At 41.1% G+C, this 27,522-nt stretch overlaps 1 protein-coding gene across 2 annotated transcripts in view; it reads left to right on the plus strand.

Annotated features, from left to right (window-relative positions):
* The window catches only part of nck2a (NCK adaptor protein 2a), a 40,605-nt gene extending 13,774 nt beyond the window's left edge, over window positions 1-26,831 (plus strand). For both annotated transcript variants that reach the window (XM_079663144.1, XM_079663143.1), the window contains 3 exons: window positions 13,346-13,587; window positions 22,278-23,080; window positions 24,268-26,831. In XM_079663144.1, coding sequence (XP_079519270.1) covers window positions 13,362-13,587; window positions 22,278-23,080; window positions 24,268-24,462 — 1,224 coding nt within the window. In that variant the 5' untranslated portion in view covers window positions 13,346-13,361 and the 3' untranslated portion in view covers window positions 24,463-26,831. The remainder of the gene's footprint in view (window positions 1-13,345; window positions 13,588-22,277; window positions 23,081-24,267) is intronic.
* Window positions 26,832-27,522: the final 691 nt, after the last annotated feature.

The raw sequence follows: 27,522 nt of genomic DNA on the forward strand, positions 1-27,522 counted from the left end.
TTAAACATAGCGTACAAGAACTAACATGTAGGTGATTCATATATAGATGGAAATGAGATGTAGCTTCTACATATGCCATTTCTGTTTCATCCTCTCCCTGGTGCTCTGACATCAACACGAGGTTATGTAACGGAGACAAACAAACATGCAGGATACGGAGCAGGATACCAGGAACAACTCAGTGCTCCTGCTCCTCAGAAAGAGTTCCCATGTATCTTGGAAACCTCGGATACATTTAGACTGGCTGTCGTGGAAAATAACAGTATCTTATGGAAAATAAATAGCATGGCAAAAATGTCCCAGGGGGAGACCTTGTCTTTCGTAAAGTATTTTAATAATTCTCATCATCTCCATTTGATGACTGTTTGATCTCCTTTGACAGTTTAAAAACAGATCCTTTTTGGTTTACTGATGGTTTTTAAACACTAATTGAATCAAATATACTTTTTTCATCTTCAGAAAACATGAAGATTAAATGAAAACACATTCGCTTCATTTTGATATGAGGTTTTATTGTGACTTTCTTTCATAAAATAAACATACCGTAGTTCCGGAATCTCAAATGTGAAGATTTGATACTTTTATTTGTCATATTTCGATAAATGTTTGTAATTTAGGTACCGTAATTTTCGGACTATAAGCCGCGCCTTTTTTCCCCTTTTTCGACGCTGCGGCTTATATAACGGTGCGGCTAATCTATGGATTTCTACAGCTAACGGCCACTAGGGGACCTCCTAAATCTATGGATTTTACAGGTTACAGTCCACCACCTTTAACTCTATGGGCTCTATGGCCGGTCCGCGCCCCCCACCTTTAAGCGGCGGGCTCCAGCAGGAAAAGCTGGAGGCCGGAAAAGAGTGAGACAGGTAGCGCGCAAAAGCAAAAGTGGAACCGAGAGTGGTACGAGAGACAGAACGAGAGCAAGACAGACAGACATTACGAGAGCGAGACAGTTTGTCCCCGTACCACTGGTTGAAAACCACTGCTGTAGATCACTGCCGGTACGTGCGCTGGGAGCGCACCGTTTAAGTTTGAAAGTTGAAAAGTTTGTGTGTCTGAAACGCTATGTGATACATTACAGTTTACACAGCACAGTACATGTTCTGTAGCTACTATTGCACTAAATGGTAACACTTGAATACAATATGCAACTTGTTTGTTGAAATGTTAATAAATGGGAGCTTCCTCAAACAGCCATCCCTTTCCCGACAATCCCCTCTGTGCACAAACCCTTACATATGGTAATTAAACATTAAAACACCTGCGGCTTATAGTCCAGTGCGGCTTATACACATCATTCAATTTAGCTGCTGCGGCTTATATTCAGGTGCGCCTTATAGTCCAAAAATTACGGTAATTGGAAAATATCAGGGGCATTACTCTCTATTTTCAAACATTTCATAGATAAAACAATGAAAAAAAGTAGTCTTTTTAACCAAGATAACAATCACTTACTGCCCTTAGTGGTAAACATTGTTTCTTTGTCAAAAGGTAGTTTTATGCCTTTATCCTTATCTCACATGTGCTACCATTTTTTGCCTTGTTTCTTACCTTTGGGAGTAGTAAGAAAAACCTTCACCTAAATAAAGAATAATTTTGAAAGAATGTCTCCCTTTAAAATCAGGATAAGAAACTATGGCATCAGGATTTTGAGGCTAGTTTGAGACCCAGAGGATTGAAATGCCAATGCAGTACTCAACAGTTGACTGGTGGAGTCGTATGAAGGCGTTCAACAGGTCTGTCTCTCTGCATTGCTCATGCTACATCAGGCTGCTCTCCCTTGGGAACTTCACCTGATCAAAGAGAATAATTCAGGTCCAGAGCCGAGGGAGGCGTAGAGAGAAACCCAACGGAGCAGAAGGTACAAAGAGAAGGTGAAGCTCAAGCTGGGGAAAAGTCAACGTTGGTTTGTGTTGCGCGGAGAAGAAGTACGAGAGTTTCGGAGGACTATTTTTATACTCCCTGAGATAGATTTGACAGCATGTTCTTTTTGCAATTCATCCCCAAGAGTAGGTTGTTTTAAAATGAATCAAGCAGCAACACGATTTGCTCATACAGCATAGGGTCTTAAGTGTTGCCACGGCCTGCGTTTTCATCACATAAATTAAAAAGCAGAAAGTGAATTAACTTTAATATGCAAATCGTGCAGATATCACAATCTCAACAGTATTCATGTCTTGTTAAGTTTCCCTCCCAAGTTGCCTCATTAGGATCAAATCACTTCCTACCATGTATTTCTTGCAGGGGTCCTCACAGATAGTATACTATTACCTGCAGGAAATGTAGAGTTACACGTTTGGGAGTAAACCCTCTCACTAATGCTCTGTTTTTCTTCTTTTTCTGTCCTTAATTTAATCCGTGCATATTCGGAAAAGAAACTCAAGCTGAGGTCTGTGCATTATTCAAAGTAACTGGGGCATCTATTCTGAAAAGAGACTTTGCTGTTGAGTGTTTTTGAATGCAATGTTCCACAAACTACATTTTAAATCCCAAAGCAATGGAGCCAAAAACCTTTCCACATGACTAGATACCACGAAACATAATCAGGAAATATTTATTTTTTGTGGGTTAAGTCAACTGAACCTTGCCAATAATCAGGATGACTTTGTTTTTTACGGATTAGGCACCGTCTGTGTCCACTTCAATGTGGGATCCTCAAGATGAGGAGCTGTGAGGAGAAGGAGAGAGTATTGGGAGGCTCGCAGGAGTACAAGACCATTTTGAAAGTACAACCACACGCCCACGCTGCTGCTCTGCATCCCTAGATGGGAGATGTCAACTCTCTAACAGAAGCAAACAGTATTATCTTTCTCACCGAGGTCCCCTTGTGTTTCCATGTGTGTTGACAGTTGTAAGTGCATGTGGCCTAGATTGCTTTAATCCACAGTGAGAAGACAAGCAGCCATGTGTAGTCCTTTTTATTGTTAGGTTGCACGTCTAGTTCAACAGTTTGTTATACAGTGCTGCTCTTCAGTGGACTGGAGACTGAATGGTTGCAGGAGAGGAAGCTGTGGGAAGGGAAAGAGTCAATTGGACACATTTGAGGAAATGGAAGCAGTGATGGTTAGAATCTGACCCTTCATTTGTCAAAAAGCAGCTCTACAAACTCACAGTATATCACTAATATACATCATTATAATTTACATTTGATTAATTGAAACCACACTTTATTTTGTTTTTGAGGCATCATCTAGATGAGTGGACGTTAAAGTGATAACAGTTAGTCTGCTCTCTTATATCGTCAGATTGTTAAATCCCTTTTGTATGATTGCTAAAAAACGTAAGTGAACTCTGTGGTTTGGGTGGAAGGCTCGCAAATAGCAACTAAACTACATATGTCACCTTTTGCTATTAAACATTTTTTAGACCTCCTTAGAAATTACAATCTAGCCAAAACTAATATTATATATAATAAAATCTGTGTGTTTAAGACACAATAAAACACATTTTTGAATAAATCAAACTTCTCAAAGGAATTCAGAGCTGTACATGAACTTGGCCCAGATAAAGTAGTCTACTTTATAACCCAGTTCTTCTTTAACCAATTGTATCACTGGTAAAGTAGGCAACAGAAGCACAATTAGCAAACTGTTTATATCTTTAGGTAATTACATGTTCCTAATTTCCTGTGATCAATTCAGAAGTCTCCCCTGAAAAAAGAAGAAGCTGGAACTCTGTTGACATTAATAACCTCATTTCCATATCGGAATTGGAGTGTTGTCAGATTCTCTGTAATGCCCCTTTCACACCAACGCTTTTCCCCGTTCTAGCTCCGTGCTAGAGCTTTTCTGGTTCGGAACCGGTTTTTCTTTTCAGCCCCCGCTCTGTTCACACCACCCAGAGCCCGACTGGTTCTGCGTCATTGCGTCATCGTTTGCGTCATGACGTAACCGTTTACGTGCCTGCTTCAAAAAGCCAAACCGCGCGGAAACCCCTCACATCGACAACAACAACAATGGCCGATTGTATTGAAGCGCTACTCGTTTTGGTTTTGCTCTGTCGAAACGAAATAGAAGAAATGGGACAACTTTACTACCAACTTTACAGTCGTCTGGGTAAAACGCAGGCTTTTTGTTGTTGTTCAGGAGGTTGATCCCGGCTCCGACGTAAGCGTGACATGTGCGGTGCTTGCTTCTAGACCGACAGCTTTTTGGTGCTTGAAACGAACCGGATTCCGGAGCTTAGAGGCGGCTCCGCTGCGGTGTGAACAGGAAAAAACGGTACTTTTCAAGCTCCAGCTCCGAACCGGCCCTGGAACCGCGTTGGTGTGAAAGGGGCATAAGTGGTCTGGACAGCTGTAGAGAGGCGCCTGATTACTCACCATAGTACTATGTTTCTGTCCATAACCCTCCTCCTGCAGATGGATAATCAGCGTAGTGTTGTTACTCTTCACTGGCCACTCACACGGTTACTCATTCATGAAGAGCCTCTTTAAACTCTGCATGAATACAATCTGGTTTCTCCTTACACTCACAGCAAGTGTATCTTCTTTCTGCAGAGTGCTCCTGATTGCTTTAGGATTACTTAATTGACTTTATTGATTACATGCGAGGTGTATTAGAAGCTGAAATGGATTGCTTCTGTTGCTGAAGGTATTTATGTGTTCTTGATTATACAAGCTTCTCATACTCGACAAAGTCTCTAAGCCGGTAAAACTCTGCACTGTGGAAGTGTTTCTCAAAACACTCAGCATGGCATAGAGCATCTCTTGTTCTCTGCACAGCCTGCAGCACTTTCTGTGTTGGATGGTCTTGTTAAAATCACCCCCCGCTGCAGGTGAAAGAAAACCTACCAGCTTTCGGTTGTGTTTCTCTCCATCAAACATAGATTTGTTTGTTCGAGAGAGAAAACCACAAGCTGTAAGTCCGAGATATTCTTCAGAATAACGGTCAGAAAATAAAGGAGAATTTGCGACGAATAGTTCATTTGAAAAGCCTCCAGTAGCTCTTACAGCCACAGCTGAATTGTTGCTATTTGACCTGGAAGTGACCCGTTTTTCACACACGTACTTTATTTCTCTGAACTCCCCCTCTCTTTCCCAGACTCAAACGCAACATCACCTCGGGTTTTTCTCCGTCTCCTCTACTCCAGGGAGAACGCGCAGCATTGCACATCAAAGCTGTGTTCACTACATTTTGCCCGTCTGCGCAATACAGCGATTGCCTTTTGTTGTTGTGCCAGGGGACATGGATGCCAGACTGTCACACACAGGTTAAAAATAGAGACAGTCCTTCCCATTTTGCTCCTCAACCAAAGAAGCAATAATGGATCAAAAAGACACGAGGAAAATGATTCTAATAGATGATGGCTTCAAATCAAATCAAGTTTTATTTATATAGCACATTTTTAAAACGATTTTTGGTCGAGCCGAAGTGCTGTACATGCAATAAAAACACTTTACTACAATAGCAAACAGAAGACAATGAATTACAACAGCAAAAATAAAAATCACACACAGGGAAATGTCAGGAGAGAGAGGTTGTTATAAACTCTACAAGCTGCACAGGAGAGACGTCTCACCGTGTGTTTAGAGTGCAGGGAGGTGTGCAAAGTGAACAAGCAGTTCAGTGTTGTGGAAGCAGGTAAAGTGGCCATCAAGGAGAAGGGAAAACAACCAACAAGTAGTCTATTTATGGCTGAAGTGAAAAGAGGAAAAGTGTAAGAAGTGCAGTGCAGTCAGGATTCAAGGTCTTCTTTCCATGTGATCATTGTAATAATAACATCAAATGAACATGATGCACTACTCCTAAAATAAGCAGAAACTAATTAAAACAGCCACTGGTATAATGTGATCTCTAACAGATTAGACTGGAGGTTGATGCTTCTGTAGAAAAACATCAATACGGACCATCTGTCTGCACAGATCATGTGAGATGCAAAGGATTAAATAACGTGATTATATCCCACTGTCACTCTGCTGTCAAAACAGGGTGTCACGCGCATGTGATTCAACATGCGATACATACTACATGTTGGAGGAAACGTATTGACCCTAAAGGGTGAAGAACGATCTTTGTTCAAAAGTGCGTGCAGAGCGCACCTCGCCCTTTGTGTAGATTGAAAGTTAAAATCGAAGAGTAAGGGGATAAAAGTGACATGTCAGTGAAAACGGGACCACCCAACGACTGTTGTCATGGATACTCCCTCAACAATGTTGGCTTTCCTCTGGAGAGGAGGGCTGAAGCAATGACAGAAAATGAAAGTGACATGTGAAAGATTGCTTGTAAAGAGCAGAGGGGGGAGGAGAGGCCGGATGAAGAAAGGAGGGGATTCCACATTTCTGTCATCGCCCGTTTAGGCAAGTTACGATTAACGGCATCTGTCTCTGGAGATGTGAGAGTGCCGGGTCAACACGGAGATTAGTTAAACCACTTCTTTCTCTGTATCCTGTATACATACAATACAACAAGGCAGCAACAAATAATTGTAGTTGTTGGTTTAATCGTCATTTTTCTTCACATTTAATCATTGGTATATAACATTTTAGAAAAAACATTCTTCACAAATTGTTCAAGCCCAATGTGAAGTCTTGAGATTATTGGTTTTGTTTGGATCAACAGTTAAAAAGTCATTTCAGAACTGACATACTCAATTACAGAAGTTTAATTTGGTTGCTTAAAACCAAACACCATCAGCCCCTGTACAAGTTATTTAACAAAGCTAAAGTCGTTAAACATTTATTTTGTTAGGTATAAAGGAGAGATGAGGATGAGGACTACCCACGTATTTAATAAAAGCTTTCAGCCCCTAATGGATTGAAGTGTTGAGGTTTGATTACAAGGTCTACCTAAAACATATTTCACTAATAGCTTCCTTTTCAATGACAACCGATCAATGCACTTACTAACGCCCGCACATTATACGCTTTTAATATGAGCAAACTTGCCGGATATCATTTGGTGCTTTTAGAGAAGTATACTGTCCTCTGTGGAGCCGATGCCATCTGTGAGTGTTGGGATGCAGCTCAGGCTCTTGAGAACAATCAGGAGGGTTTTTGCCAGAGCAGCAAGAATCATACTGAGACTAAAATAAAACTTCAGCTCTCCCAGTTTTGAAATGCATGCTGGGAGAAAACAGTAGTTTAAACGGTAAGTCTGCAACCAACGATTGTTTATGTTATGAATTAATCTCCCAGCTGTTTACATGGTTAATCATCTGTAAAATGGTCAGTGGAAAATGTCCATCTCAGTTTATCAAAGTCCAAGTTATTGTCTTTAAATATCTTGTTTTGTCAGTCTGAAAAAAACAAATGTAAAAAATGACTTTAAAACAGCATTATCTGTCATGAATAAAGGGCTAACGATCTCAAAAATAATCGATTAGTCAATTTAGTGTTGCATCTCAAATGTGCAGCATGATTTGAAGAGCACAGTCACTTGTGTACACACGTTGTACTTCACATTAAGTAAGGGCATGTTTAAATGCACATGCTATTGTGAAATAGTCTGTAATCATCCTCATTAAGTGCTGGACTTTTTAGGAACTGTATGTATGTAACTAAGCATTAGTTACGTTTGAGGATACGGCGTCTTGTTCTTCCCTTCATATGTTGTGGTGGTGATGGCCGCCCTGCCTCTCTCTGTGTGGTCTCACTGCTCCTTCTTCTCAGACCTATTTTTAGCCGACAGCAGGGAAGCTCTGTGTTGTGCTTCAGATGTCCTTTTCTGGTTTCTGGGCTTTTTTAGATGGCATCCCCAGAAGCTCAAAGGGAGCATCCACTATCCACATCACAGTGAGGCAGACGAGCTCATATACCACACCCTCAGTTTCAGGAGTGTGTGACAGGACTTGTACTAGGGCTGAACGATTAATCGATTTTAAATCGAAATCGCAATTTTAAATGATCCAATTATCAAATCGCAAAGCCTGTGAACATTTGTTGTTCTTCTTGTGTGTCAGTCATCCACACCAATCAGAAGTGCTGTGCTCCACATGTACCAGTCATTGTTAACCAATCAGAGGTGGCCCATGATAGTAGGTGATAGACAGATTGATCAAATCACCTGCCAAGTATTTTTGAAATAGTTTTCCAAATGGCTTCCTAGATGGTTTGAAAAGTTTGGTGAAACAAACCATCTGAGTCAGGTTAGTAATGCTCCATCACATGTTTCTATTACAGGGTGAATCTTAAACTGAAGCTTGACTTTAAAGCAACCCAACGGAAGTTTCATGAGTCGCTTAAAAACAAATATCGCAAATCGAATAGCCATATCTGTCAGAAAAATCGCAATTAGATTATTTCCCCAAATCGTGCTAACATGTACCGTGTGTGTGAGTGACAGATGTAAATCATTGTCACAATAAAGCTGTCGCTCTGTTCCTTATTGCTTTGTTTGTAAAGGGAAAATCTGGCAGCAGCAGTCAAACACGTGGAATCAGATTGTCAACTGCGTGTTAAAAGGCACTTCATCATCCACCTCCTCCACTGGGGCTGCAAAATGAGTCTACATTTGATCAAAATTGCAATATGGACTAATGAAATATCCAAATTCAAGTAAGTGCACTATTTGGCGAAGGCAAAATATGTAAAAATGTTTTCAGACCTAATAGAAAATCTTTTTTCAGTACAGATAAAACCAACACATTGATCATTTTAATATATTCTCCAATAAAAATGTATAAAATCTTCCAAAAATTATCATTCTCTCCTATATTTTTTATTTTTTTTGTCAATTTATTGAACATGTCAGAAACAAAACATACAACAATAATAATTATATACATATCATTTTCTTTCTTGTTTTTTTCACTTATAATAATAATTATAACAAAGTATAAAAAAAAAAAAAAAATCTCAATGGCGATGCCAGTCAAACAATCGCAATCAGTTCAATTCTTTCAAAATCTTGCAGCCCTGTCCTTCTCTGTTGTCGTTGTAATGATAGAGATGCATTTCTCTCGAGATGAGAGCCTTCCTCAGTAGCTGCAGCAGAGGGAGTGAGGCTTCCTCATGTTTCAATCTGTGCAGTCCACTCCAAGTGCTCGAGACACTGATTGCCAGAAGGGAGTGAAGCAGTCCTCCTTCCTGTGAGGAGCAGCTCAGGGTGGAGGAGGGGAGGAAGAGACCCCCCCCCCCCCCCCCCCTGAATTGTGTCCGTCTTTGACCTGAAAGCCAAACACAGAAAGCTCTGCCAGACGTTTTTTTTATTCTTTAAACATCCCCTCTTTTTTATAATCCTCTTTTACTTTCCCTTTCTCTTTGTGTGGTGTTGAAAGAGCTCAGAGTGCCCCCCCCCCCTCGGTTGTGAAGTGCCGCTGAAGCCCAGCTCAGCAGCCTGTCGCGCCTCTCTCCTCTTTTAACTCCCAGCAGAGGAATGGGGGGTCAGGAGGACCGTCAGCTCTCAGGCTTTTCCCTCTCAGCCATGTCCCTCCCAAAGCTGGTTGTTTTCCTTTGTGTGCCTTTTTATACGTCTCTCACAGGAAAATAGTTTTCTGTTCATCCATCTGTCTGTGTGATATAAATCAAGGAAACCAAGTTAGTGGCTCTGATAAAAAAAAAAAAGAAGCAATTCTTCTTTCAAGCATCTCCAGTTTTGACCGACTGTAGAAAGAAGCAAAACATGTGATCTTTAAAGGATTTCTGCATTTCATTGGCATGCCAAGAGCGACTGCACATGAGCAGGCATCAGAATGAACAATGTTATAGCTGCCACTCTGATATACATTCGCCCATAGAGGAGGATGCTTTTGATTCGTAGTGGCATTTACATCATGCTGGCTAATGAGCAAGGTTGTCAAGGAGACGGGGAAATTGGTCTTATGGGTGAGAGGCGGGTGAGGGGGATCGCTAAATATGTAGCGCTGTTCATTTACATGGGGTCAAGTGGAAATAAATGACATTAAGCTGGAACTATTGTCGAAGGGTTTCATTGTGCTCTCACACCTAGCATGTGTTGGTATTTCCTGTAGTGTGTGTGTGTGCATGTCAATGGTCTACAAAGGCTAAAATTCCAAAGTTCTCTCCAGAGAGGGTTTCTCAACTCAATTTCTTAGAACATGGCAAGCAGCAATATACAAATCTGGCTCGAGTTACTTTCACCCTGTAATGTTAACGTAGAAGTTTCCGTGGTTTGTCATTATGTCTAAAACAAGGTTAAATGTTAGTTATTTATATGCGAGCAGAGGACAAAATGAAACAGTTGAGAGTAGCACACCCTGCGCTTAGTCACCAGCTTCCCATTTGTCTTACGTAGAGCCGACGATACAGGATGACCTCACTAAAACTGTCCACTGAATCTTTTACCTGTCACATGACTCCACATGCCGTATGACTTCATAACTGCTCATGCTCTGTTTATAGAAAGCCTACGTGATCAGGCAGCGGGAAATAAAATAAAAAATAATTGAAAAGCTTCAACAACAGGTCTGAAGGTGACCTTACGGTGGGAAGCCTGGGATTCAATCTGCATGCTGAAGGAATATTTTAAATCATTTCAGGAAACAATACTACATGACATTCCTGATTTGTATTTTAATATCTCACACGTAGTGACAGTTAAATACCGAGCAGCATTTTCCCAACAGGCCTCACCGCGGTTTACTCATCCATCCTCACCAGGAGGAATAAAGGCAATGAAAGGAAAGTAATAGCCTGGCATAATCCAGCAGCTGAAGCCCGAGGGGATAGAGGCCGCGGCACGCTCGCATACCTCCGCCTCCTGGAGGAGTTGACGTCACCGTCCCTCATCTTGTCATAAATCTGTCCTTCTATATACTGTTCTCTGTGAAGAATCACAGCTGCTGCACTTCTTGTCTCGTCCTGTCTCTCGAACTGACCCCTCCGTCGTCTCCTTCCTGCCGCGGTAAAATGGAAAGTTGGACTAACTTAAACATCCCGCGGCATGTTAGACAACTCCCCCCCCCCCCCCCCCCCTCTTCTGTCCCTGTCCCGGCCTGCGGAGAAATCCAGTTCGACAGCTTTAGTGACGGCAAGCAGAGGCACATTCACAAGTGCAGAACACAAGCTTTTGCACTTGCATTCTTACTGCTTGTTGTACAGATAGAGGTTATTAGACACTCTCATGCAGTGTCACACCACCCTCCGACTGCAATTGTAAGAATGTATTCAGGGATGGCTGCGCTGTCTCTGTGGCTGTGGCCTAATTGAAGTGGAATTACATTTCTTGGGTTTGAAATAACAGCCATTGCTTCATAGCCCCTCCCCCTCCCCCATTTCATGAGATGTAGCCAACACAGAAGATATCAATCTGTCCAGCAGTAATGGAATCTTTGATTTGGTCTAATTTGTGCAGCAACACTTCTCATGAGTCATAATTCTCTGTTGTGGTTTATCTGCGCTCTGCCCTCTCATTAAAGAATAAAATGGAAATGACAACACGAGTAAGAGAATTTACAATCCCCTGCATCTTAAATGCGTTCTGCTGTTTCTCCTCGTGTCTAGTCGGTGGAAAAAACTTTATTTTTGTACGCTGAATATAGATATGCTCTCCCGCCTGCTTTCTCTTACACTTTCCATTTTCTAAAGTCATAGCAGGGGTTTTTCATTTTGAAAAGTAAATGTCTTAAACCTATCCCCATTATTAAACGGCTCCATAAAAAGCATGCATTATATGTAATTGTGTTATAGGGGATATTAAACCTGTCAGTTTTAGCTCCCGAAGGATCCTGCAGCCATAAATCCCAGCGTCAAACAAAAGCTCCTGATGGCCTTACACGAGATTAGATATGAAGAAGACAGTTTTATTTGATTATTCAGACCGTGCAATCACCAACATAAAAGCTTTACAACTTGCCTATTCATTCTGTATCTATAAATGTCCCCTTATCTTCAGAGAGCCTCTTTTCATCTGCATCCTTTTTATTTCCTTTTATTTATTCCAGAGATCTTGTTTCCAGCTGCAGACTTTTAACAAGGCGCTGAGCTATAAATAAATCGATTCTGCGGATAGTTCTCATGCCGTGAGACGCCTTTTATCACGAGGAGGTTTTCACAGAAACTGGATTACATCTTACTTTCCTGATGGCTTCATGCGTGATTCCAAATAGACAATTTGTGTGTGTGTGTGTGTGTGTGTGTGTGTGTGTGTGTGTGTGTGTGTGTGTGTGTGTGTGTGTGTGTGTGTGTGTGTGTGTGTGTGTGTGTGTGTGTGTGTGTGTGTTATAAATAGATTTTGTGTGTTTAGGCTGCTTTGCCAAAGAGGCTTTTCCAGAGTGACTGAATGTTCCTTTTGAAAGCAAATGTCCTAAAACCTGTTGGCTTCATCATGTTTTCAACAGTTGGTTAAACTTGGTATCTTCCTTTAGGGGTGTCTTTTATGAATCAGAATCAGAATCTGTTTTATTACCAAGTAGGTTTACACAGGGATGTATATACCATGCTTTGGTATAAATAGTGCATACAAAGACACAGACAGAAGAATACGTAGCAACAAATAGTACAAATATTTTAGGTCTATTGTTACAAATTAAAGACAGTATTCAAGCAAAAATATAAGAGTGTGTGTGTGTCAGGGGCGGACTGGGACTAAAAATCAACCCGGGGATACTCGACCGGCCCGCTTCCGTACCGGGAACACTCCCGGTATTCCCAATGGCCAGTCCGCCCCTGGTATGTGTTATGAATGTGACTCTTATAACTGTTACAGACGATTATGTGGTAAGCAATGTGAGTTTTATTGTGCGATAATCTCTATCAAAGTGCCAGTTTAGGCAGTGAACACAACCACAAACTTCCAACTCATATTTAGTGAGGTTATGTAATTTAGCTTTGTGATAAACTGGCAACCCTTCCCCAGTGTTTCCTGTGTGATGCCCACTGTGAGCCGGGATAAGCGGTTTAAAAATCCTGTGCATGGATTAATGTGTAATGCCTTGTCACTTGTCACTGCACTGAGCCACACACACACACACACACACACACACACACACACACACACACACACACACACACACACACACACACACACACACACACACACACACACACACACACACACACACCTTGAAATCACCCTGTACACTAGAAATAAGTAATTTACAGAAAAATTATTGTGGTATAATACTTTTGTCATTCAGTCTTGTTCCCATCATTATTCGCAATGAAGCACAATGGATCTTCAGTTAATTATTAACCAAATGAAAGTTATTTGTGAGTGCTTGCCTCATTATTAAATGTATATTACCTAATAAATCCAGTCACTCACTCATTCATAACCATCATTCCTTAGTGATCAATTACTTCTTAATTGATTTAAATACCCACAATCCACCTATCTGCCCCCTAGTGGCAGTTTGAAGCAGTGCCAATGATTATAAATGGCTTCACTCTGTGATAATTGTTCCTGTGTTACTCCTCGCCTCACCACGCTCCTCTTCTTCTCCCCAGGAGGACTCCATGAAAGATGACGGAGGAGGTGATTGTTGTAGCCAAGTGGGACTACACGGCCCAGCAGGACCAGGAACTTGACATCCGTAAAAACGAGCGTCTCTACCTGCTGGACGACTCCAAGACCTGGTGGCGAGTCCGCAACACCGGGAACCACACGGGCTACGTGCCGTCCAACTACGTGGAGCGCAAGAACAGCCTGAAGAAAGGCTCGCTGGTGAAGAACATCAAGGACACACTGGGTAAGAGAACTCACTTTCATTTTGCTTAGAAATGAACAGGTGGGTGTTTTGACCTGTTGAGGAATTTACTGCCTGACTTCTTGAACTTACTCCTGAGTGAAGCTCGACTGGTCTCCAATCTGCGTTCTCTGCATCCGATTTGCTCGCTACTGTGTCACCTCTAGTTATACCCTGGTTTCCCCCATTGCAAACACACTGTTGTTTGCTGAACTGATTGGTAACAGGAAAGCGTCAAATCTACATATTTCATTGCAGACTAAAAGTCGGGCGTCTTTCAACTCCACCTCTCTCTTCTGTAGCACGTGCAAAGGTTCGGCTGTTTGATAGATTATATACCTACAGGATTCTTGTTTTTTAAAGTGTGTATTTCAATGGTTGAATGCACAAATTGTAAGATAAAATGTACTTTATTGATCCCAATTTGGGAAATGTTTGCAGCAGCATTAAAGACAAGGCATTGCACATAAGAGAAATTAAGAGTAGAAATAAACAATTCTAAAACGTAAACATCTCAAAATAAAAATAAAACGGCAATAATAAAAGTAGAAAATATACATATTGAAATAGCAATTTACAGTAAACAAAACATAAAGGATATTATATACATTAAAGGTGGGGTAGGTAAGTTTGAGAAACCAACTCGAGATACACTTTGGGTTATATTCCATGGAATGCTCTCAACATCCCGATAAATATGAATGAATGAATATCTGAAGTGCTTTGACAAAAAATCCATAAAGAAATATCATCTGTGGAAGCCGTAGTACTGTAAAATGCACGACCAATCATCTGAGCCGGCCCGGCTAAAATAACTGGATGGCCTACCTGCCTGTCAGCCTTCCATCTGTGCACAAGCTTATCTCGTGCCCTCATTGGTCATGTGCACGTTTGTGTGTGTTGGAGGAGGGGCTCTGTAAGGAAGTGGCAGATTTTCTCTGGCTGTGTATTTTCAAATTCTAGCACACTCGAGATGGTTTCTCCAAAATTACCTACCCCATGTTTAAGTGTGTGAGGAATGGAATATTAAATAAAATATAAGTGTAAAATGTACATTGTGAGTTTAAGTCCATTAAAGGTGTGTTTATGGTACATGGTAATCTAAATGCTTATAAATAGGGCTTTGCTAGTGTTTGCGACAACTCAAGGCGCTTTTGCATATATGTATATACAGTCAGAATCCATCCATTTACACACATTCACACAGAGAGAGAGGCTGCTCTGCAAGGTGCCACATGCTAAGGTCAAGCTAACACACACACAATTTAGGGTTACTTTGGTCGATTTCAGGGGCTGGATATCAAACCCTCGACTCTTCACTTTACCTCCTGAGCCTCAGCTTCCCCCGGCATTTAGTTTTAATATCGGCCAATTATTATCCGTAGAAGTGGAAACTCTTTGCTCTTCCCCTGCTCGCTGTAAGAGGAGCTACGATGTGGTCGTGAGCGGTGGTCAGTGTGTGTGCATGAGAAGTAAAATGATTCCAGGCTGCCTGCTGGGATCCTGTCTGCTGCTCTCAGCTGTCAGCACACTATCTCAGTCCACAGTCAGGACCTGAATACATTACATTGTGTATATAGCCTTGGCTGCCAACCTATATGATGATACCGACCATGTGGTATAGTGAGGGAGATGTAGCTAGATATATCTCCATGGAATTTGGTAGAGCAAAAATTACATTTTAACAGACTAGTATTAAGCCACTCAGAAAACACATTTCTTGTGTTAACAGATAAAAAATAAATAATCAGAGTTTAAGAAAATGAAATAAAATATGAATTCCATATAAAGAGATGGCTTTCATGATGTCTTTATAAAGGTCCCTCTATGATATTTGACCCAAATATTTATTAAAATATTATAATAAATCAAATAATAAAACAGGAATAACCTTTCATCCAAATCCAAAGTATTACACGTTTGATGCATGTTTAAATAACATTATTAAATAAAAACATAATTCTGCAACTTGTCACATGAGGACATCTCAATGGCTTTGAGTTTTGACCCCACTGTGATCATGGTATTGAGCATAACAAAAATATTTCAATGGATAATAATATTGAAATGCTTGCTGAGGTTAAATGTCTGTATTCCTTCACTGATGATCAGATATGAGTTCTTTGTGTGAATGTGTGACCAGCCCATGACTACAGTATGTTTCCATAATCCCTAGAGATCTGAAGGCTTCTTAAACAGTGAGATTTGCTAAAGATAAATCATTCACTCGTGGACTAGAAGTGAAAGTATATAGACATACAATATTTGGGAACCACTAAGATGCGCGCTAAACTTGGAAGTGTTTGTATAGTTCGTGTCCAAAATGAAAGTAGGCTAAAAAAAAATCCTAGCTGTACTTTCTTAAAGCAGGAAAAGAGCAGCATGGAGCATGGCACAGACATTCATCTGTTTGGACATTTCTAGCATCAGTTCCCCCTTTTTGTCATCCAGAGCTGGGGGGAGAACATCGAAACGTATGTTAGAAACATTCAAACTGATTACTGTTCAATTGAGATAAAAAATAATAACTGTGTGGCAGGAAGTGAGCGTAGATGGAGACGGTCTAATCTCTGATTCCTCTCGGCTCTGTGGACACCCCCCCGAGGGGAAACAGCAGTGCTATGTGGGCCGCATGGCACAGCCTGCCACTGTCACCCTCAGCAGGGATCATTGTGTGCAGAGACAACATGCACCCCCCCCCCCACACACACATCTCCATCGTTCCCATCAGCTCCATTCCCTGTCACTGTGTCCTTTTTCTATCAATCTACTAGTGGATAAATCAGCTGCCTAATGGTAGTTCTGTGGCGATAGATTACCTCTCTGTCCCTGACTTCGTTACATATCGACTATAACATTATGGCCTAGTTCCATTTCAATCTAAGTAGTTCTGTTTCAGTCGGTAGCGCTTTGGTGTTAAAAGCCTGATCCAATCAAATAAAGGAGAACATTTTCACGATGAGCTATAGGTGAGATCAGGGGCTAATGGAAGTTACTCACACACTTGAAACTGATTGGCTGACAGCGTGATTACTTCATGCCGTGTGGACCTTTCTTTAGCTACTGAATGTCATTCATTTTTGTAAAGCACCTTGAATTGCCTTGTGTTGAAAGGTGCTATATAAATAAACTTGCCTTGCCTAACTCAGTACGTTATGTATTGCGGTTATCTATATTTATTCTCCTTATTTAAAGTTATTCAATGCATTTGTTTCATCCACATTCACCCAGGCAGAATTGAATTGTAAATGGCTCCATGCTGCTTTGTGCCCCAGTTTCCTTGCACAGAAAATAAAGACAGTAATGGCTGAAAGAGAACAGCAAAGGTCTTCCTTATTGCTGAAAGTGGGCCAGTGCTCTACAGTATGACGAACAAGTTGCATTTCTGTCCACCTGAGTTTGTAAATGGCAGCGATGTGTGAGTGTGCGTGGGCGAATGTGAGGTATTTTTAAAATCCTGTCCGTGCGTCAAAAGGCATTATATCTCTGGCTGCAGCCCTTTTGACTCTCAAATGAACAGTTATTTTAAGTGTCGAGCAAAAATAGACCCATTTCCTGTTCAAAAAAGGAGGCAAAAAAATGTGCTGCTTTGTAAAAGTACAATATGTTGTCGACAGTAGTTCAGTCAGTAAGCTCCCAATATGACCACAAATCCTGTCAGTACATGGTCTACAGAGAGCATGGCTGGTATCAAGGGTCATGTGAGTTGATTATGATAAGATTATTGAGATTGTCTAGTTGTGGCTTAGTGGTCGAAGAGAAATACATTCATTGAATATCCCCAGTGTGATTCCACTGACCCTTTTCAACGTTTTCAGCCATGCTATCAACATACATTTAAGATAGCAATAGCTGTTTATAGATGGAAATATCGGTGTGTCAGTCACTCCACTAGTTAGTTAGTTAGAGACATGGATTGTTACCTGCCATTGGTTTGAAGTGAAATGTGTCCAAATAGTTAGAAATTTCAACAACTATCAGACGGATTGCCAGATTCTTGTTCTCTTCAGGAATGAATTTTAAAGGTCCCCTATTATAATGTTTTTCATCAATATATTATAGGTCTCAGATACAAAACATGTCTCTGAAGTGTTGGACTTCAAACACCAAACAGATCATTGTAGCATCCCATAATTCCCTCTGTTTCAGCCCTGTTTCAAAAGTGCTGATTCTCTGTCTGTTACTTTAGATGAAAATAAGGAGCCCCTCCCCGCGCCCCTCTGAGAGATATTTGGTTAAAAAGAACTCAATAGCCGCGTTCACACCGCAGTACTTTTCCCACTTTAGTTCCGATATAGTTCCGAAATGTCGCGTTCACACCAAAAAGAGCCGGAACTAAAATTAGTTAATGAGAACCTTTTTACCCCTTTTTCAGTCCCTGCTAGAGCAAGGGCTTTCGTGGGAGAGAAAGGTTCCTATGTCTGATTGGCTGGGCGGATTGCAAACCACGCCCCGTAAAACTCCCAAAAAGTTTTGTGAAGCTGCCATTTTATTATCCTCGCATTGTATTATTAGCATTAGCATTAGTCCAGCGCACAAACGCAGAGAGACTAACTTATGGCAACACAAAAGAAAACATGGGAGCGGTGGAGATGACGAGGTGTCGGCGTTCTGGCGATTTATCCGGAAGGCTCCAACTCCGGGGACTTCCGGCCGGGGACTCCGGGTGGCAGTATATGCCATGAAGTTGTTTGCGGCCTGCCAGTAAACCCAAAGCAGCAGAAGAAGAAGAAGTGACGTCAGCTGCTTCATTTGACTAATCCTCCCCCAGGGACTTATTCCGGTGTGAACGCGATCTGCACTAGTTCATCAGAACTGAAGAGTTCTGATGAACGAAGTTCTGATTAACCTTTGTGGGAGAAGTACTGCGGTGTGAAAGCGCCTAATGGTGCTCTAGGAGGAGATTCAGGTGATAAGGTAGGTGGGGGGGGGGGGGGGGGGGGTTACCTTGGTTGGTGATTGGCTAATGCTTACACAAGCCAAAAAATCGTTATGCCATCACAAAGTGGCCAAAATCTGATCAGCTCGTTTTCAGACAGGTTTTTATATAAATGGATCAGGAGGGGACACATGTTGATGTAGAAGAGACATGAAAAAGTGGATTTTGCATAATAGGTGACCTTTAATATATTTTTGGTACATTACATTTTCATCTAGCTCGACCATCAGGTCAACATTTGTTTAGAACCAAACAACTTCCCATTCACCTCTGCTGCCTAGTACTAATAAGCAACTATTAGCATGCTGTCTCTCTAAGGAAGAATGCAGCTAAAAATCAACACGTGGGCATTTTCATTGAGATCGTGTTGGCATGCTAAAGTTACCATCTGCTAATAGCCATGCCAAATTGCATCCTAAAAAAACTGCTTGCATTTGCCGTAGCCTCTTAACGTTTCACCGTGGTCAGCAAGTTTCACCGTTGTCCGCTTGGGAATTGTATTTCTCTCTTACCAGGTTGTTGCCAAATCTACTGCAACACATTGAAAGACTTCTGTAAAACAAAAAAAAGCAGGGAAAGTTGAAAGTGACAATATTTACTTTAAACCTTTAACAGTAGCTGTATGTCATGTTTTTGTAATCTCAAGTGTTTTGAAAGAAGTGTTAGGGGAGGGTTCATCATCATCATCAGGGAGGTGTGCACAGTCAGCATTCCCGCCATCTAGTCTTCTTCATCTGCAGCTCCAGTAAAGCAAAACATGTTCCTTTTTTAAAATAGGAAATGTGAACCTTTAAATATGAACCCTTGTGCATAGTTTGTACCCTCAAATGCTGAATGTGCATGCCATGTGGGCTGCTCGCTTTTAGCGTTTCCAATTCATTTTCATTTGTCTGCCCCGGGGCTTTTGGCAGGTTTTACTGGTTTTACACACAGTAATGCATTAAGTATAGTCCCAGTGACACTTAAGGAATGTAGAGAAGAGAGCAACGTGGCTAGGGTTATTTAAAAGGCCACATAGCTCATCTGTGATTCACTCAAAGTGCTCCTTTAAATCACAGTGCTAATTCTCTGCCTTTTCATCGCTTCAAACTTAATATGTCTGCGGTACAGTGTTGACGCGTGTATTAAAGCAATTTCCACAACAACTGCCCTCCAATGTAAGCTTTACAGTGAAGCAATATGCTGCAACGTGCTTTCATCAACTCTCCCCCCTCTGAGGGGATGTCTTCTGGGTTTGACAATCTAGTCTCCTTTCCTTAGGATGAAGCGGTAGGTGAAGGTTGGGAGTGAGTGTGTGGGCGGAGGGAATATATCCTGGTGTGTGTGTGTGTGTGTGTGTGTGTGTGTGTGTGTGTGTGTGTGTGTGTGTGTGTGTGTGTGTGTGTGTGTGTGTGTGTGTGTGTGTGTGTGTGTGTGTGTGTGTGTGTGTGTGTGTGTGTGTGTGTGTGTGTGTGTGTGTGTGTGTGTGTGTGTGTGTGTGTGTGTGTGTGTGTGTGTGTGTGTGTGTGTGTGTGTGTGTGTGTGTGTGTGTGTGTGTGTGTGTGTGTGTGTGTGTGTGTGTGTGTGTGTGTGTGTGTGTGTGTGTGTGTGTGTGTGTGTGTGTGTGTGTGTGTCCGCCGTTATGTGTAAATCTTGTTACCCTGCAGCGAAATTTAATATTACAAAGAAAACCCCCTGAAGTAGGCCCAAGAGTCTTTGTCTCTCAGTCAGGAGATATGGAACACACACACACACACACACACACACACACACAGCTATCCATAAACATGATCTGCTTGTTATTCCCGCCTCATCCTCCGTCTTTTTCTTTGCGTTTTTGTGTCAGCTGTGGCCTCTGATGTGCTTGGTCTACTGTTTGTGTGAGAAACAGCTGCCAAGGGACCCCTCGTCTCTCTTCACACAACTCGTCTCCTCTTCCTCTTCCCTCCGCCAACAAGTTTCATGCTACTCTGAGTGAACCCAGCAGTTTTCCAACAATGTAAATGTTGGATTCGGCAGTGACATTTCCGTGGCATTTCAACGCAGCTCTGTGGGGAAAAAGTTAGCTGTCAGGAAACTCACTTCAGCTATTAGAAGCTCAACCGTCAAGTGAACGCTTTAAATGTTGTCAGCCACATGGTGTATCATTATTATTTTAACAAGGATTTTAAGGGGGGACCTCCTTGGGTGTGTTCTGCTGAGAGACTTTAGACACTTAGCCTAATTGAAGTTTGCAAACACATAAAGACGTCTTTGAAAGTACACGGATGAAGGAGTCAGGGACGGGTTAGACAGCCGCAGACTTTGATCCTGGATAACTTGTCATGATCAAGCCCAGGGTGCCTGCTCCACTTCTCATTCCCTGTCTACACCATCTATTTTCAGCTTTTTGATTAGTATAGATGTACATGGTGTAGACAGAGAATCTAGAAAAGGAGCTTGTGCGGTGCAGGTGGATGTGTGCACCTCTCATTCTATTATCTGGAGTATTGATTGGTCTTTTCACCTCAGAGGTTTCTCGTAGGATATCCTGTTTCCTCTGTTACTAAAGTAGTCAGTGTGCTTGTGAGGGTCCATGAGTGCAACTTGCAGCTTCAATTAGTTTCCTGCTGACCTAAAGGGCTCAGGCTTTTCTCCGCTCTCAGTCTTTACATCTCCTTCACCACCATCCCAATGTTTTTCAATTATACATCTCAAACCGCTGCTCCGATCGATGCTTTTATATTAACCATGGATGAAATGACTGCTCGTGAAAGGGGTTGCTTGTAGGGGCGACCCACAGAGAGTAACCAGCTGACTCAGCAGCTCCCTTTAAGCATGTTAGCCTCTTTCAGCTTCTTGTTTTGATTTGACACACTGCAAAGTAGGGCTGCTCAATTCATCCTATTTTAATCGCAATTAAAATTAATTTGGCTTGCAACGATTATGAAAACAACATAATCTAAATAAAACGATTATTTATTTATTTGTATTATTATTTATTTAAAAAATATATATATATTTCTTTTTATTGGTTTTTCAATTGAATTATACTTAAAGTTCAGGATAATCAGCTGTTAAAAACTTACTACACATTTTGTTTAATAAATTTATGTTTTCAAAGTAAATGGATAATTGTTTTTAATAATCATGATATCAATTATTGAGCCAAATAATTGAGATTATGATTTTTGCCATAATCGAGCAGCCCTACTGCAAAGGGAACTGTAGGGTTTACCGTTATTCAGCAGGCAGCTGTTTCAGGAGAAACAGCTAGTCTAGCTGGTAGCTATGTGGAGCATTTAGGAGAACAAACAAACACAACACATTATTTCACTAACATCATTATAATAAGGTGCATGATGTCTGCAGGATATACAGATAAACACAAATAGTTTGTTGTATAAAATCTATGAGGTGATAATATGTCGTTTTTCTAGTCGTGGTCAGAAAGACTATTACTTCATGTTTCGGATTAATTTAAAACAAATGAGAAGAAAGACAAATAAAAGATCTGTTAATACAGGTGCACATTTGTTGAAATGAGAAGGGAAAACCTGAGTAATAAAGACTATGAAAAACAATGATTGAATTAATGCAGGTACAATTTTTATTTAAAACAAATGAGAAGGAAAATCCTGATTAAAAATGAACATATAATAAAAACCTGAACCATTGAATGCTGATCAAATGTCCAATTCAATAAATCAATAACTGAGGTTTAAATCTCAGAATCAGAATAAAACAAATCTAGTTATCAATCGGCTTGACCTTTATCCTTCTGTTCATGCTGCAGGTTTGGGAAAAACAAAGAGGAAGACGAGCGCCCGCGATGCTTCCCCGACGCCGAGCTCCGACACAGAGTCCCCCTCTAACGGCAGCGGGGGGGGCGGAGGAGGAGGAGGAAGGGGAGGAGGAAGAGGAGGAGGAGGAGCGGCTGAACGCATCTACGACCTCAACGTCCCCGCTGTGGTGAAGTTCGCCTACACAGCTGAGCGAGAAGACGAGCTGACCCTGACAAAGGGCTCCATGGTGGTAGTGATGGAGAAGTGTAGTGACGGCTGGTGGAGGGGCGGCCAGGGGGGGCGCGTGGGCTGGTTCCCCTCCAACTACGTCCTGGAGGAGCTGGGGGGGGCGGACGACCGGGAGGAGGGAGACTTCTCAGAGGGGTACCAGGGGCGCGGGACTTTGTTGGCCAACGGGCAAGCTGGAGGAGGAGGGGGGGCCGCGGTTCTCCACCTGGTGCAAACTCTCTACCCCTTCAGCTCTGTGACGGAGGAGGAGCTGAACTTTGAGAAGGGCGAGGTGATGGAGGTGGTGGAGAAGCCTGAGAACGACCCCGAGTGGTGGAGGTGTCAGAACTCGCACGGCGTGGTGGGTTTGGTGCCTAAGAACTATGTGGTGGTGCTGGACGAGCGGCCCGAGCTGCCACCCCCCCTCTCCAACTCCCCCATGAAGCGCTCCGTGGCCCCGGCCCACTCGGGAAGGTTCGCCGGGCGGGACTGGTACTACGGAGACATCACCCGGCACCAGGCGGAGAGCATCCTCAACGAGAGGGGGGAGGAGGGGGACTTCCTGGTACGAGACAGCGAGTCATCGGTGAGTCTGGGGGTGACGTCCTGGTGGAGTGGCATCATGGAGGCAGAACAAAAAGGCCTTTTTATACATTTAAGTGGAAGAGGAAGTTCAGTCAAAAATATTTCTGCTTCACCGTCTCCAACTTAGAGTAAAATGGTTATTTATAAAAGGAGGAAGACTGTGACACATTTATCGAGAAACTCACACTTACAAGGAATAGTCTGAGTAGCTTTTAAGTGAGACAATTATTATTAGCATGTTATTTTAGTGCATTAGGAATCAGTCACCAAAATGACAGTTACATGTAGTTGATATCATTTGGTTAAAACCTTAAAATGACCATAAGCACCTAACATGTAACATATACATTCATGTTTGAGGAAAACTGCCGGTTGATCGAAGACATTTAGAAAGGAGAAGTTTAGAATGTCGATTCACAATGACAATGCACATGAAGAAATTGAAATCAAAGTACACACATTTACAAGAAAGCCGCAGCAGCTCTTTATAATAAGAACTACCCTTTTTTTGTAATATACATGTTGGACAGATATTATCATGACCAGTGTTGAATTGTTGAGTCATTAAAGACATGTCTCAGAGGTGTGCAGTGTTGTAACTCACTTAAAAGACCTATAGGACTATCGTGACTTCCCCCAAAAAACACTATTTAATTTGACTTTCCTTTAAAGGTAGCTGCAGTCTCTCAATCCTCAAGAGCCTACTGTCTTGCTTTTCTGCCAACGAAGCATTCATTGTTTACATAACTCTTGAGGAAAATAAAATAATGCGGGTGATGTGAGGGCAGAGGGGGATTTTCCAGTTCTGTTTTTATGTTGCCTAAACGGGAGGTTTATAACTCAACAGGAAAACGACTGCTGGAGCTCGTAATCTATATTGTTTTGTAATAAAAGTGTCCTTAAGAAGCTGTTATTTTAAGTTTTAGAGTAGGAGTAGTGTTTTAGAATGTTGCAGTTTGATAAATGTGGTCTCACAGTTTTCAGATGTGATAACACACTGCCCCCTGCTGGATTAAAGCAGTCGGTGTTCATTTTTAATTTTTATTTAGTCTTCGTTCCCACACATGTCTGTCTCTTTTTTAACATCTGTGTATTAGAGTAAGCTTTTTTTTTTCAACATAACACAATGTATCTTCTCTCGTATTTCTAATCGCATCAACAACTGTCTCCCTCTTTTATTTCTTTCAGCCCAACGACTTCTCTGTGTCTCTGAAGGCGTCCGGTAAGAATAAGCACTTTAAGGTGCAGCAGACGGAGGGCGTGTTCTGTATCGGCCAGCGTAAGTTCGGCTCCATCGACGAGCTGGTGGAGCACTACAAGAAGGCCCCCATCTTCACCAGCGAGCACGGAGACAAGCTGTACCTGGTCAAAGCGCTGCTGTGATTCACACACCCTCACACCTACACTGGATCTCACTCACACACATGATACTAATGCCACCCCCTAACTGTCTTAACTCAAGCCTTAGCTCTGGTCCCTGTTCCAGTTTCATCTGTCGCCCCCTACTGGTGACCTTTATAGCTCTACAACGGAGCCTTTAACCTCACATCTGTCGGCAAAACACACCCTGATACATCCTCTAATTACTGCACAGTGCTTAACGAGCCTCTGTCCCCGGGATGTGAACTTGTGCAGCGACCACATCTGCTGCTAACCGAACGCCTGAGGCTTTGTTGGGGTCGAGCTCTCCAGCTGATGTCATACATAACGTCCATTTACTACCACGCACATCGTAGGTTACACCATTGCTCTTAATCCACACAGGAAGTCGAAACAGTTCACAGAGGAGTCTGACGGACCTTATTGCTGGCCATTGTTTTATTTTTCTTGCTTTATTTTAAACCTCGTTTTTCTTTTAAAGGTCATTGAAACTCCTCTGCAGAGGTTTGAACCACACAATGACTTCACAAAGTGACCAGAATCACTCTCTTGCCTTTTTCCTCCTAATTTTCATCTTTCCTCTACATGATTTATTTCCCCATTTGTGACTTTTGTTCAACTTCTGTCCCCACAAACCAAGTCATTAATAGTGATGTTGTTGAAAATCTGGATACAACTCTTCCTGTAATATTTGTAATGGCAGCGAGTGGTGCGTTAATCCAATAGGAGACCTCTGATTTCCTGTAGAGTTTGAATGTTTATCAATGTAACCAAATGTGCCACCCTGTACCCATAGAACTGGCTCCAGGTCTGCACTGCACTCACCGTTCATCCATAGCTCTGTGCTCATGCTTTATATCGTGTCACGGTGAACAAGGTCCTCCAGTATGCGTCTGTAGATACAGTAGGATACTGACTGAAGAATCATTAAGAAATAATAATAATTTTTAGGTAACACTTTTGAGTAACTACACTTGATCTTCTGCAAACAGTTATAAAATAATATCTCTCTTTTTGTCTAAGGTAGGTACATTTTTGGGAATCTTGTGAATACAGAGAATTGTGAGGAAAATTGTCATTTACAAAAAAAACACTGATTGAAAGTGGTGATTGACCTTTATAATTAACAGATAAAGAAGGGATGGCCCTGCAATCTACACTTATGTAAACACACATACTCCAACAAAGGTCAGAAAAGTATTTGGAAATGATTACTTATTCATGTAAACGGTCCAACACCAAACTTGTAAGGCACAGCTCTTGACTGCATGTTAAGCCCCTCCCCCAAGCAGAGGTTGTCCAATAACAGCTTAGCAGCCGTAACTCATTCTACGACACAGTTTGGAGGGAAACTATGTCTCAAACTAAAAGCATAAGGTGTTTTTCTGCTATATTATGTCATCATTAGCATGTCTTGCTAACTTACTACCATCTGTATTAACTGAGGCTCCCATCTTTAAGTCCCTCCTCAGCTAGCTAAAGCTAATAATATGCCATAAATAGATCTGAATTAAGATGGCAGAATTATGGAAGCCTACCGCCATTGTGATGAAAAAACATACCTTTACAAACTTTCTTAAGATATTATCTTAGAGAAATTACTTATCTCTTTTAAAATATAACTTAAAGGCTCAAAATAATTTAAAAACGATCTAGAATGATGAGAAAATGTCTTAAAATAATACCGTAGGATCTCAAAATAATTACAAATTATTTCAAAAATGTTTGCTAAGCAAATTTTTCAGTTACTTAGTCAATCTTTTGAGGAATCTTGTAATTATGAAGAGTTTCAATCTTCTTACTGCTGGAAAAAAGATTCTATACAAAATAAACCGTTACTAGCTAAAAAAAAGAAGACTGCTGCTTTTGTCTCCCTCTGGCTGAAATTAAGGACCTGGTATTTCAAAAACACTATATATTTTGAGCGCTAAAATAAGTATTTATTTCATGTGCTGCTCAGTGTCGGAACTTTGGCATAGCAACAGGAACTAAGGGGCGGGGCTTAACCCACAGTCAGTTTATAACGAGAGTAATTTTACCGTCAAGAAACCAAAAATACCGTCATCTGGTTTGTAAAGAAAATATATTCTAGTCCTACCAAACATTTTCCTCGTCGACCTTCTTTCTCTTTGTGCATTTGTTTACCAATGGAAGTGTTGTTGACCACGGGGTCCTCAGCTTTTATAAGATATATCTGAATGTTATTGAGCAATGTTATTTAATTCTTGTCTCCACTGTATGTATATATTCAAAAATAAGATGAGGTGCATATATGAATCGCTCAAGATCAAACTATGGTACTGTATCACCGACAACGTGATGAGAATTGAAATACTTTTGTTCAATAAATGTTTTGAAGAATACTAAAATGACGAGTGTTGACATGTGTGATTGGTTTTCGTCTTTTCTTTCCTGCTGGTTGTTGGTGTGTAGTTTGGTGAAAATATCATGTAAAAAGTCATAGTATAGCAAGTCAGAAATGTTTTTTAAAGTGACAGGCCTATACTTCATTTCAAGAACATTTTTCATATATTAGTATTTTGAATAAAACTCACAGCATGTCAAAGAAAAAAGAAAGAAAAGCATATAATAGTTATAGTATAGTATCTCAAATAAGTTATAGTTTAGTATCTCAAAGAAGTCATATAGTATGAAAAGGTTATTGGTAAAAATATGGAAAAAAGTCGTAGTGCAAGTGTATGTTGAAAATGTGAAAAAGCTATATTTTATTTTCGTGAAAATAGTATGTTGTCATAGTAAAGTATGTTTGTAAATATTATTAAGAAAATCGCAGTATAGTAAAAAACAATACAAAAACAATAATAACTAATATGAAAGTCTTCGGAGTCCCTAAACAAGAGTCATGAAAAAAACAACAGTTATCCGGACCTTTTTTCAATTGTATTTTTCATGTCCCTTTTAGGGGCTCCGTAAATGTAGAAAATATAGGTTAAGTAATACAAATGCCATAGTATAGTTTGTGGAAAATATTACAAGATCGTTGGATAGTATATTAAATAAAATGAAAAAGTCATACTAGGCTATAATATGTCAAATAATATG

The sequence above is a fragment of the Notothenia rossii genome (genome assembly GCF_949606895.1).
Source record: "Notothenia rossii genome assembly, chromosome: 2".
NCBI lineage: Eukaryota > Metazoa > Chordata > Actinopteri > Perciformes > Nototheniidae > Notothenia > Notothenia rossii.